At 37.9% G+C, this 13648-nt stretch overlaps 1 protein-coding gene across 1 annotated transcript in view; it reads right to left on the reverse strand.

The window, feature by feature from the left end:
* The window catches only part of CTNNAL1 (catenin alpha like 1), a 1837423-nt gene that overhangs the window by 802057 nt on the left and 1021718 nt on the right, over nt 1-13648 (reverse strand). The window contains exon 7 of the mRNA XM_044064584.1: nt 12979-13179. Within this exon, the coding sequence (XP_043920519.1) occupies nt 12979-13179 (201 nt within the window). The remainder of the gene's footprint in view (nt 1-12978; nt 13180-13648) is intronic.

A 13648-nucleotide genomic window follows, 5' to 3' on the forward strand; every position in this document is an offset into this window, starting at 1 on the left:
TTAAAGGTGTCAAATTCTCCATTTAGCAGATTCTCTTTGTCTCCTGCAGATCTACTAAACTATTTAACTGTCTGATTAGACCTAGAGTAGATAATTCTCCTTTCCAAAACAGCTTTACAGACTTATGTATTACCCCAAATAAACTACCAAATGGGAGTATAATCAGTAATCATGATATTGTGCTCAAGTCTAAGTCTGGCTACCTTGCTTTACAGCTGAAAGTATGGCAGACAGAGAGACACTACCAACATCACAAAAAGCACAGAAAGCAGATCTCAAGAGAATCTAGGATTTTCACCCTCACAGAGGAAATGTATAACTGTTCTCTTATTAGTGCTAAAAAGTCTCTAGAGAGGAACACCAGCATATCCTCAGAGGCATACTGAATTAAGAGCAACAAAAACACTTAAAAGTCTGAATTAATTGCTCAAAGTCCAAACACAACTCCTTCCATTTTATGACTAAGCCTTTAACCTCTGCTACTACATCATTATATATGAGAGTCAATGAAACTTGAAGTGTATTACTCAGTTTTATTTGTAGCTAGTACACTTGATTTGAATGGTTCAAGAACTGAAATGATTCAAGGAGTTAATTGTTTTCATAGTTTTAATATTATCAGCATTGACCTTTCAGCTTACTATCATCCCAAATACTGCATCAAGGTTGGTCAGATACAGATAACATCCGATGCATAAAGTCAAAATTGTACCTGATATCCACTTGTCTTATACCCATGGGCCAAACCACTCCTCAGTTTAACTGCTAGTGCTGCAAGTTACATGCAGTTCTACTACATGAAATTGTCTGGTGCCTAACTTTCTCCTAAGTGACAAATCTTCAAACAAGACCATTATTAGCTGCATAAAGTGGAATCCCCCACAGATTGTATTACTACAAACATAATGTCCTGCTTACCATGTCAAATGGGATTGGTCTGACCCCCTGGAAGAATATGAAGTAGCATTATGTCCACTGTGACAAAGGATAATACAATGCAGCTATTCTAAATGCTGGATAGCATGAGTGTTTATGGATTATTTGCATGACCTATTAAAATGGATGTCCTGACTTAGTTATCAAAAATGGTGTGTCCAGGGTCAGTTTCATCCTTGTGTATTAGGAATATGAGACATCTCTCACTTGCAAGATGGCTGCACACTGATCAACAGTTTAATTTCCGCTCTCCCAGTGTGAAAAAAGAAAATGAGAGATAAGGGCTAGTAATTCTGCCTGTTTTAGTAAAATTCAGTTACTGGCTAGTAAGTTCACATCCTGAATGACAGCAAAAAAGAAATGGAGAACCAGAAAGAAAATCAACTAGAAAATGTGAAAAGAAAACACTGGCTGGCAAGAATCCTGCAGCAGTTCAACAAAATGCAGTTCAAATTCCAGTTTTGGTACAAGAGACACCTTCCAGTAATTCGGAAGAAAAATAAATCAAATGTTCTCAGAGCTGATTAAAATAAATGAAACATTGAAAGAGTTCATCAACTCAAATAAAAAAAAGTCTGGAAAATGCTTTAAACAGCTGTTCAGATAAACTGATAAAACTGCAAAAATCAGAGGTCAAAATGAAGAAAAGGCTAGTTGAGATTGCTCAATAAGATGTGCTTAAAAATGGTAGTTAGACAGGACAGAGCAGGCAGAGAAAGCCTAAGATTTTCTGCTGTACCAGATAAACTGGAAGGACTAGACTGTATTAATGTTATAAAAGCACAAATAAGGAACTGGACTGATATTCCACAGCAGGATTAAAGTGAAAGGGCACATCATGTGTATACTCCAAACTTGTCCACGAGAAAGCAGCTAAGACCTGTATTAGTAAAGATGCAATTTATACTAACAGAAAAAGTTGATCCTGACAAAACTGTGGTAGAAGGGCAAAGTATTAAAAATTGGAGACAATACAGTGTTTGTAGAAAATGATTATGCACTGTAAACCAAGCAAAAGAGAAGCAAATTTATCCCAGCAATCAGGGAATGTCAAGAGGCAGGTGTGATACTCAACCTATATCCAGCTACCTTTAGAATACTCTTTCCTGGAGGATCAAAGTTATTTTTGATGCAGAACAGACTAAGGAGCAAATACAAAAGTTTGTCTAACAAAAAATGAGAAATAAAACAGGAGGCAAATCTGTTTCTCATTCTTCTGATAATAAGGCTCATAGAGAGACTTTGCCAGTGAAAATGTTTCTTCAAAGGAAAACACTTAAAGTGCAGGAGTTGACTAGAACAATTGGGAATACCTAGGGCTTGAACTGAAGTCAGGGGTTGGGAAATGGAGAAAAACAGAAAGAAGACTAGCAACACTGAAATCAGTGAATCACAGTGAGACTATAAAATATCAATCACATTTGTGAAACATGGCTTCAGAATAAATATTGGTTGAGAAAGACTGGACTTTTGGGGACTTTGTTAAACTTGTGGGGGAACTGAAAGGCATATACCCCACTGCATGTTATTAATGTTTGGAAGGGCACTAGAAGGAAAAAATAAAGTAAATGAAAGGAAAACAAATGTTGTTCTTAATATTTGTATAAAACATTTCATGACATAAATTGCATGTTATATAGTAAAGCATTTCAGTGAATGGGATATGTGGTAAGTACTTTTTTCTTTTTTAGTTTTAAGAAATCTAGGCAGTGCAATGTAAAAATAGAAGAAAGACTGGACAAAGCATCTTTATGTTAATATGCTGTAATCCTGGGCTGCTGAGTTGGGGGGTGGTGTGTAAAAGTGCACTAATTATAATATATGCAGAGCAGAATTGTGTTCTCTTACTTTTCCACAGGTGAATGTTTGGACTAATGCCCTTAGCGTTACCTAAAATCAAGGATTTTTGTAAGTATGTGGGCTTAAAAATAAGAAAACACTGAATGTAATGAAAAGTTTTCCTTTAGCAAACAAATGTTCACTGCAAATTGAGAGGTCTGCAGCTGAGAGCAGCTGTGTATTTTGTTATGTTTCCATTGAGATAACTACAGGTGCAGACAATAAATCTTGAGTGTTTTGGGAATTGTTTGCTGAGAGAATCAGAAAATTAAAAGGTAGAAGAGCAAACAGCCTAGTAAAAGAAGTGTGAAATCACTGGAAGCAAATAAGACATAGCAGCTTTCCTGGCACCCAAATACTTAGCTATATTTAAAGATAACCAGTGCACTTTTTCTTAATGCTAAAAGTTAATGTTTGCTGAAAGCATACAAGCTGCTTTTCTCATCTGGGAAGTGAATGAAGATAAGACAAGAATAGATAGCAATTAGTGTAAGCAGGAGCGCAGGTTACAAATGTACCTTAGCATGGATAACTTTAGATTTAGGTTAAATAATGTCTGTGTGTACAATTCTTGATTTGGGACAACTATTCATATTAGGAGTGTTAAACTTCATTTTTTGAGGGTGTACATAGTTCGGTGTGCTTGTCTTAAGTTAATAAGTTCTGTGAGTTTTTTCAGGATTTTCAGTAAAACAAAAAGTCTTATAAAATGTAACATAGGTTGAAATAGAGAAAACTGGGAAAGGAACCAGGGTATTGGGAGCAAATAACTACAAAGGGAAAGGTAACAGAATGGGAAGAAGCCAAGAAGACATTTGGACTGTGGGTTAGCGACTGCCTTACCTATCTGGGGTTGATAGAGAATAGACAAGCAGAAAGGAATGGGGGAATCCTAAGTGAAAGATGTGTTCTGTCAGAGTTTTTAGTTTAATCTAGGACAGAAGCTGCTTTTAAAAAGGGATGTTTGGTACGGCATGTAAAATATTGCACAATAAAAGGAGGTTAGAATACATTGGGATGAGAGATTGGATAAGCAATTCACTAGAAAACAATGGGAGGACATATGTATGTCTCCCAAATATACAACAAAGTCAAGAAGATTTAGGATTTTGCTTGGAAGTGTTTTCATGGGTATTTTATACAGACTCCAAAGAATTTTTCCTCAGGTACATGCCAAATGTTGGAGGTGTGGTGGAGAAGAAAGAGGTAACTGAGAGCATATGTTTTGGGAGTGTAATGAGTTGGCAGACTTTAAAAATTCCCTACAGAGTACTCTACTAGAAATATTGGGTGAGCAAATGGGTGTAAGTAAGGAAATTATATATATTTTAGCTGGGATATAGGATCTGAATTTCCTAGGTATAGTAAAGCATTAAGTTTAATTCTGGTGGCTGTCAAAAAAGCAATTAGAAAATGGAAATCCAAGTTTAAACCAGCTGTATTTGATGTACTGAATACTGTAACAAAGATTAAAGAACTGTAAGTAGGATTTTTAGAAAATAGTAAGAGCAAATTACATAGCAAAAGTGGAAATTATGGAACAAAACATGCAGAATAATGTTTTGGAGGAGGAGTGAGGTTTGAGGGAAGGCAGGAATTGAACAATTTATGTAATGTTGGATTGATGGTAGTTATACAAAAGGATGCATGTGATGTATAATGTTGTAACTGGGAACAACTTAATATGGTTTGTTTTCTTTTATATAAATGTATGTTTGCTTATGTCTTAAGTGATAATTCAATAAAGGTGTTACAAAAAACAATAGGAGACATCCCCCTACTCTTTTCACTAATAAAGCCACAAGTAGTTTACATTTATGGTTTCTGATAGTTATGGCCCTATATAAACCCACCTTGAAAGGGTCCTTCCCTGTACGTGCCTAAATGAACCCACCTGGAAAGGGCGCAGCTTCTTTCCAGGAGCTAGTTACACCCCCACAACATAGAAAGGGCACAGTTGGCTAGACAAACTACATTAGAAATAAATGTTCACTCCATGCCAAGTGAACTACCAGCAGAATGCCATTTGGATAAGGACCAAGGGTTTTCCTCTTAGCTAGACTGTTTAGCAAGTAAGCTTCTTCTTAATGGGTAAGAGGTGCTGAAAGAAGAGAGTGTTGATCAGGGGTCAATATGGGCAAGTCATCTGAAGATAACAAGCTTGAATTAGATGCAGAAGACCTTTACAAGAGATATCTTCCATTTAAAGGGTTGAATACAATTATGCAACTATTGCCATTATTTTCTCAAGAGAATTGACAGGTCTTTTATTATGGGGTCCCTTCACTTACAAATCATTCTTTCTGTTGTCTGCTGCCAATGTTTAAGATCTAGTAATCTTTATTTGAAGTAGCAACCTTAAAATGCTTCAGTCTAAATGCTTCCCTCAAGAAATCCACCTTATATTCCAAATATTGTCCAGATATTTACTCAGTCTTTCTCTTGCCTCCAGCATATGCTCTGAGAAGCCAGGAGTTTTGTGGAGCACACTAATTTGGGGCTCTAGTAAAGTCTCCAGAACAGATCCAACAGTCATGAGAGCCTTTCTGGGAGTTCCTCCCTAATATGACTTAAGAGCATGTGCCAACAGAAAACTAAAAGCTTCTCAGGCTCTAGTGTAATTTGCAAAGACCTCTGGGAGCAGAACATGCCACGCTAAGGTTTTACTGTCTAAATCTAGTTGCCACCTTAACAAAATGGGGGCTTGATCAATACATTCATTAAAAAGCCATGTTCTTTCATTACCACCATTACCACCACTGATTTTCTGAGATTCACATACAATTATAGTTTACAACAGGTGGAATGTTTAGATGCGACTGTTAGTAAGCATTCACTCAATACTGTTAAAACTAGTTTGTATAGGAAACCGGTTAGAAAGAATAACCTATTGCACAATACAAGTATGCTCCTGAACCATTGCAAACGTAATATAATAAAAGGACAGGTGGTCAGGTTGATGAGATTACATAATGATGATGCAGAGCTGAATTCAGCTCTAGAGTCCCTTAAACTGGATTTTATAGAAAGGGGTTATAAAATAAAGATATAGACAGGTACATTAAAGAGACATGGAAAGATGGACATGGTGGATGTAAACCATACTTTACCAACAATGCAACAGTATGTGACCCATGTGTAGGTAGTGTTGTTGAGAGTAGTGAGATGCTACAACAGATCACTAATGAGAGTAGTAATGATCTGAGAATAACTGACATATGCTAGTAATATAAATATGATCTGCGATGTCATCAATAAGAACTGGAATATACTCTCTACTTTGGATGGGTTGAAGGAGATAGTAGGAGACAAACCAAAGTTTAGCTTTCGAAATAATAAGACCCTAAAGAATCATCTTTGTTATAAATCTAGTTTAAATAGGACAACTCTTAGATCAGATAGAGTAGGTACATATACATGCAGGAGTTGTACTGCCTGTGCATAAATACACACACGTACTAACTTTGTACACCCTAAGCTAGGCTTCAGAATAGAGCCTTCTCATTATGCTGACTAAAACAGTCAATGTAATATATTTGAGTTATTGTGTCAAATGTTTTTCATATTATATTGGCCTGACTAATCGACAGTTCAAAGACAGATACTTGAACATATGAGGGATATAAGAAATAAAAAGGAAAGCAGTGCCTTGGCTATGCAGATCAAGAATGCAGGTAGTGAGCATATGTTTAAGTTTCTGGTCTTGGAAATACTTGTAGTCAGAAAAAGGGGAGGAGATATGAGAAATATTACTGAGGGGGCTAAACAAAAATGGATTATGTTACTGCGTGCTGATAAAGCACCTGGTTTGAATAATATGGTCTCCATTAAACCTTTCCTGAAAGCGAGACAGTTGAGACATTAGTTTTTAGTTTATGTATGCTGTGATGTTTTTAAAAATGTTAAGTATGGCTTTAAATAATTTAATTGTTTTTAATTGAAGTAATTAATGTTAATTGGAATACTTGTTTTAAGTCATTTTTATCTAAGTCTGATGAAGAGGTGAACCCTTGAAAGCGCTTACTTACAATAAATTGGATATTCTGCTGTGTTACATCCAGTGGTACAGTGTTTTTTCTCATTTGCTTCTTTTTGCTCTGGTTGTTTTATTGCCTGAGGCTATATTCTTTGTTTATATTTGAATATTTCTCTGCGTGCAAAATGCAATGACTGGAGCTAGATACTGTGTGAATACCCTGGGCGCAGTAGAGAAGCCAAAGGGAAGTGCAGAAAACTGATAGTGCATGGAGCCTGCTCTGAAGCATAGGTATTTTCTGCAAGATTCTCTTATTGGAATGTGCAGGTAAGCTTCCTTTAAGTCCAAGGTTGCCAACCAGGCATCTTTGCCTAGCATAGGAAGCAGCTGCTGAAGTGTTAGCATTTTGAATTTTGGGATTACCACAAAGGTGTTTAGAATAGAGAGGTCCAGGATAGGAGCTATCTTTTCTGGGTACCAGGAAAAGTCTTGAGTAAAAACCTTGTTCCCTTTCTTCTGCTGGGACAGGTTGAATAGCCCTGATACTTAGAAGGGAGAGAACCTGCTGTTGAGCCTCTGCCCACTGATTTGGGGTTGGTAAGGTGTGGAAGTGAAATCTGTATCCTTGGAAGACTACATTTAATACCCATTTGTCCTGGGTAATGAATTCCCAGTTTTTTGCATGCAGGGCAATCATTCCCCCTAAGGGAGCAGGCAGTTGAGCAGGGCTTGGAAGGGTTAAGGTTAAGTCATTGTGACATTTTTGCATGGGGGGAGTCTTACTACTTCCAGCTTTGGAAGTGGGACCCCCCACTGCTTAGGCCTGTGTGTACCGTGAGACTGTAGCCTAGGTGGTCTGCTGTTCCTGGGTTTGAGCTGAGAAGGCCTGGAAAGGGCCAATTCTTAGAAGGCCAATGCCTACTAAATCTGGGAGGCTGTACTTGCAGGAAATCCTTAACAGTTTGCATAGATTTAGCTTTTTCTTTTTAAGGACTTCTTCTGCTTTGTTGCCAAACAGGCGGTCTTGGTTTAAGGGAGCATCCAGTAATTTAGCTTTAACATGATCTGGCAAGTTTTGCTCCTTAAGCCAAGCATGTCTTCTAAGTACAGAACCAGTGACAGCAGCCCTGCAAGATGCTTCTAAAGAATCAAAACCACATTGCAAAGTATGTTTACCAACTTGTTCAGCAGACTGCATTAAATCTTGTAATTCTTTATGTTCAGCACAGTCAGGAATCAACATCATTTTCTGTTTAAAAAGTCCCATATTATGTTGTTGACACTTGAACATATGAAACTGGCAGTTTAAAGCCCTAACGGCCAAAGTAACAGAAGTGTATATCTTCCTACCCCATCTGTCCAAGGCCCTGGAATTTCTATCAGAGGGGGTAGGATTTTTAGCAGTAGTAGCCTTAATGCCTTTTGGTCCTTGGGAAATGCTCTGGATCTGCAGTAGGATTTTTGAAGAGAAACTTGTGAGAGTTAGGTACTCTGTAATACCTGTCAGGTTTTCTGCAAGCTGGAGGTAAAGAGTCTGAGGACAGGCTAGATTCCAAGAAGGCATCATCTACAATGTCCAGAACAGGAGGGATAGCTAAAGGCCTGTGTTGAGGGAGGAGAAAGAATTCCCTAAGCCTCCTTTTAGAGTCAGAGTAATCCCGGCTTTCCCAGAGGAAATGCTCCCTAAGAAAGTGCAAGGTTTCACCAAAAAAAAAATCTTCTGGAGGGGAAGCAGAGGGAATGGAATCATCTGCATCAGCTTTAGGCCTTGAAGAAGAAGATGGCGTCGGTTTGAAATGCAAGTCTGTAGGCCTGAATACACCCTCAGAAGCCGGTGCCTGCACAGCGGCTCCAGACCCATCCAAGGTAGAAACATCAGCAGGTTACATAGTTGAAGAAGCATCTCGCGGCATACCGAACTCCGAAAGAGTCTCAGCAGAGGCCTGCGAATCTGAAGTAGTGGGTAGCAGGGGATGCAAAAGCACCTTACTGAGTACCGGTGAACTGGCGACTAGCTGAACAGAAGCATCGTCGGCAGTTTTGGACCTATGCGGTCTGTCTCGGTCCGTCTTTGTCTTTATCTTTACTTTTTTTGGAATATCCATAGTCGGATGGCTTACCAAAGTCATTTCTGAATAGTTAAACAGAGTACCAAAAGAACTTGCTGCAAAAATAGCCTGATGACAAATAGTTCAAGGGTTGAATAAGGCATAAAACCGACAGCGAGGGGCGTCGTTGTCTGGGCCTAAGCAAGGAATGCAGTACGAATGAAAATCTTTATGAGGTATTTGCTTTCTACAGGTAATACAATTGTTAATTTTTACTGGCATCAGTTTAAGAGCATGAAAAAGGATTCCGAATGGGGTACTTCGCTTTTTTGAAGACTTCGTTTCTGAAACTCAAAAATGAAAATTTCAGGAGTCGGCCAACCAGCACTTACGAACTGCTTCTGCTTCGGGGACCGTGCGGCAAGAAAGACTGATGTAATGTCGTCGGCTACATGTTTTATACCCCTGACAACCTAACATCATGGAAAAGGAGACAGTATCCGATGCAGGAATCCAAGACTCTGGTATTCAGGCCAGCTGAGGGCTACCTGCAGGCAAATAACCCAAATGTAATGACTGCAACAGTGAAACATGAAGAACATCTGTATTCTAGTCTCCACCCTAAAGTGTTATATCTTCCTGAGTTGTTGCCCATTCTCTCAACATACTGATTACCTCATGCTGGTTGTTGCCCAGTGGGAGGGTAGGGGTGACTAATCACCCAACATTCCTTTAATAATCACATTCATACCAAACTAATACAAGGACTGCTGAAGAAAATCAAATGATGACCCTGTTTTAAATGGCAGCCACCTCCCTTCTCCTACCAGTTTCATAGAAAGAAAATCTATCCCAGAATATATCTATGCTTTGTGAACTTCTGATGTTCCCCATTCTGAAGTGAGCTTTTTGCAATAATAAAACACTTGAGATCAGCTTTTTTAAGAAAAGCAAATACCTTTGATGTTTTGACTCAGTTTGTGGGCCTATTTATATACCATGAAAACAAGTTAAATATCTTAATTTCCATGTACTTTTAATCCCCAAAGAGAGGGCCTTGTTCTAAAGGATTGGTACATTATATAATATTAAACAACCACCCCCTGAAGCCTACTAAAACATTAATATTTAAATCATAACTGAAAATTTTCAAACAAACCATAACAATAAACAGCATATTTATCGCAACTTTATAGCAGGAGGAGGCACCTTGCATCTATTGAGACTAGGGCCAAGAATGACCCCAAACAACCTAGGTGGCTGCATCAAGGAGGAAATAGTGACCACTCCACTCTATCATCCTGTTGTAGACCCTCTCCCTCATATTGCAAATGGAAGTAGCCTTGATAAAAGCATTGCACCCACCTCTTTGCATACCAACATCTTTTCTTCATAGCTGTTTGAATAGAGTGGCAAAGCTAAGTACTAGGCAGATTAATACAGCAGTCACACTACCATTTTGTAGCTCAAGCACTACCCCACCCTCTGGTCTGCACTGGCATATGTATGACTAGGAATTAATAAAGGAAGAAGAGCTCACCCAGTGCATTTATGACATTTATTTAACAAATCCCAATAAGAGGAGTAAGCAGATCCAAAATTCTTTCAGTGAATCAATGACAGTGACTGAATGGTTTTCCGGATGTGCAAACAAGGACATTGCTCTGGCAAACCTCATCTTGAAAGACACTACGGGCTCAGTCTGTGCACCAGTGTACATCTATCCAAGGAGAAAGGCAAACAAAAAAAATCATTGGCGTCCAGTGCTATGATAGGTTACTGCTCAAACCTCCTGACACTCTTCTCTGTCGTAGGTGGTTAATCTTGAAATTGCAGGAATGGTGACCACAAGTCAAGTGATAAAATGTCAGTACAAAGGCAGAGTCATTACTGGCTCAGCCCACCAAGACTCCCGAGTAAGAAGTATACAAGACAACAGAATTAAACACAAAATAATTTGCTTCAGAGGATGAAAATACTATGTCAAAGTTAAATTCACTTTATCTTTTAGCAGGTCAGTTTTATTTATTTTTAGGGAATGTACATCAAGCAGCTTCTGCCAGATTAATTCAAATGCTACTACAGCTTTCAAGAAGTCATCCATAAATTTTACTTACTGCAAAACCCTTTATTCTTTAATTAGTGAGATAAAGGCACCTGCTTCAGGAATAGGACTGCTACATGAATATAACAGCAGCACAGACTGGGTAAGGGGAATGGGACAGCTGACCTGGGCACAAGATGTTAGAAGCTGTGATAAGGAGATGACTGCCATTCAGAAATGTCTGCCAATAAAGCATTTACAAGTCAGGGCCGAACAGCACTTTAACTTCATGTGTGGTATAAGATATAGCAAGCCACTTGCCATGGCTTGCTACATATTAGCAAACAAGATATTTTTTTCTTTTTCCCCTCAACTTTAAAGTTTCAGAAGTGCCAGATCAGGGACTGGTTTTGCAAAGGGTACCAGAACAGGAAGCTTTAGCTCTGTTTGGTGATGCCACTTATCAAAACAACAGGTAGACAAACTTAAAACCTTGTTGAAAACTGCATTGTCTTTTACGCTCTCTCTCTGCAAAAATAATTTTATGATACAGTACACACATAATACAAAATAGTCCCTTATCTGCAAGGACTGCCTAAGTGATACTGCTTCAATGGATACTGTTACAGTTGGTGGGAAAGTAATACCATTATGACATTCTGTATAAAACCACAAACGTGTGTCACTGCAAAACAAGTTTATACATACATTTTGCTTGTTAGGGAAAGTAATTTTCAAACACTCTCAACAGTTTACCAGACCCTAACAGGGAATATTTTAGACGCAGCATAATAAACAACAGTAAAAGTTAGATAATGAATAATTAATTTTTCCAGTTAGGAGACAATTAAAACAAAACAGTCGTTACACATACTACACGGGACTGCTGAGCTTTAAATGACACTTTGACTATAACAAGTTCTACACCCTTGTACAATGCCTAACATCGAGTAAATGTCAACTGATAATCAGATTCCAAAGTATTCTTATATTGTGCCAGTCTATGTGCTAAGATTACAATAACACAAAATTGTAATATATGGCAAGGGTCATGTCTTGTACAACTTTTTTTTTTTTACTATTTATTTAAGAATTACCCTACTTCAACAAATTTCACTAGGAGCTGAAATCTTACCTTCACAACCAAGTCAAAGTTATGTTTCCACAATAACTCCATCATGTAGCCTCCTCCCCCACAGATAACCACCAAGCACTTAACACAATCTCTAGACTGTTCAGCAGAGCTCTTTCTGTGCATAATGTAAATGTTACCCACATCTGGGCAACATTATAATCTGTCTGTCAGGCAGCCATAATATTCTGCTTGTCTCATTCCTACTCAATGCACTACATTTCAAGCTAACCAATACTCTTTCTCCTTCTACAACATAGGCTGATAGTCTTACTTTACTGTAAGACTGTTACATATTATACTAGTATGCAGCAGTTGTTTTTTGTGTTTCTTGCATGAGTGTGAAACTGTCACCTGTGTAATATGGTTTCTTTATACCTCTTTATTATGATTTCTGGTGTACAAACTTAAGTTTGTATTTCTTAATTCAGTTCTAATTTCTGGTGTACAGACTTCATTGTACCTCCAGGCAGAACCTGAAAAACGTCCACAGAGATCAGTGCTTCTAAATAAATAGTAAGTGTGAATGTACGCTTTTATTGTATAAATGTCCACTAATAACAAAAATGCTGTCCCTATGGGGCACAGGTAAAGACAATGTAGGATAGGAAAAGGTTTTACAGTGGACTTGCCAAGATTATGCAAAAGATTTAAATCTAGATCAGTAAAAACTACTTACAGGATACTATAACATTGCATTAATGCACCTTAATATAACAAAACTTTATTGGGAACTTTTGAATCTACAAGTTAAAAGAATGCACTGAAAACTAAGTGCAGTTTATATACATTTATACAAGTCTCGAGTTTTTTTTATATAGTATGCATTTATTCCACCCCTAATTTCCTAACCTGCTTGTTTCATCTGTTTTGAGAGCAAAGACAGCTCTATAAATGCTAAGGAGCAGGCCACATAATGGGAGAAACTGAACATTCTGTGTAACATAAAAGTGAAGCAATAGAAAAAGAACACTTGAAAACTAAACCAAATATATTTTCTCACCAACTGCATCCAGACAGAAATGAGTGATTCCAATTCTAGCCTTGCCTGGCTGGAAAGTTCTAAAATGCGCTCGCGGTGTTCGTGACTTGTATAAGCAGAGTCTGTAAAGTCCTCAGTGTGTTCCAGAATCAGCTCCAACATAGCTGAAAGAGTTTCTTTGCACAATCCGTAGCGATTCTCCCGCAAACTTTCTATCTTGCACTGAAACAGACAAGTTCTTTATTTAACAGCTTTTATTTCAGTTTCATGAAAACAGTATTTTTTATATACTACAACATACATAAAATGCATGTGTCATTTAAGATGCCATGTGCAGACTGATATTTACTGTTCCATGGTACACATTTTCTTTGCCAAGCTTTTTCAGACCTCATCACCCTGTTGATCTTACCTGATAAGAGTCCTGCCAGATGCAGCATGGACTTCTTATATGCAGTAGGCAAATTATAAAAAACTATAATGTTGCTGGCAATTACCTTCCTGTTTACTTTCCTGGACAGCTATTTGTGACTGTGGGGTTTTACTAACACAAGTAACGACCACATCAAATAATTATGCTATAAGTTAGGGTAGACTCATTTTATTAACTGTAACTCATAACAAAACAAAGTTGTACTTTTTTAATGAAAAACTTTATTAAATCCAAACCCAGTACTATCATTAAGAGGAA

This window comes from Protopterus annectens, chromosome 3.part0 (genome assembly GCF_019279795.1).
Source record: "Protopterus annectens isolate FY-2018-M chromosome 3.part0, PAN1.0, whole genome shotgun sequence".
NCBI lineage: Eukaryota > Metazoa > Chordata > Ceratodontiformes > Protopteridae > Protopterus > Protopterus annectens.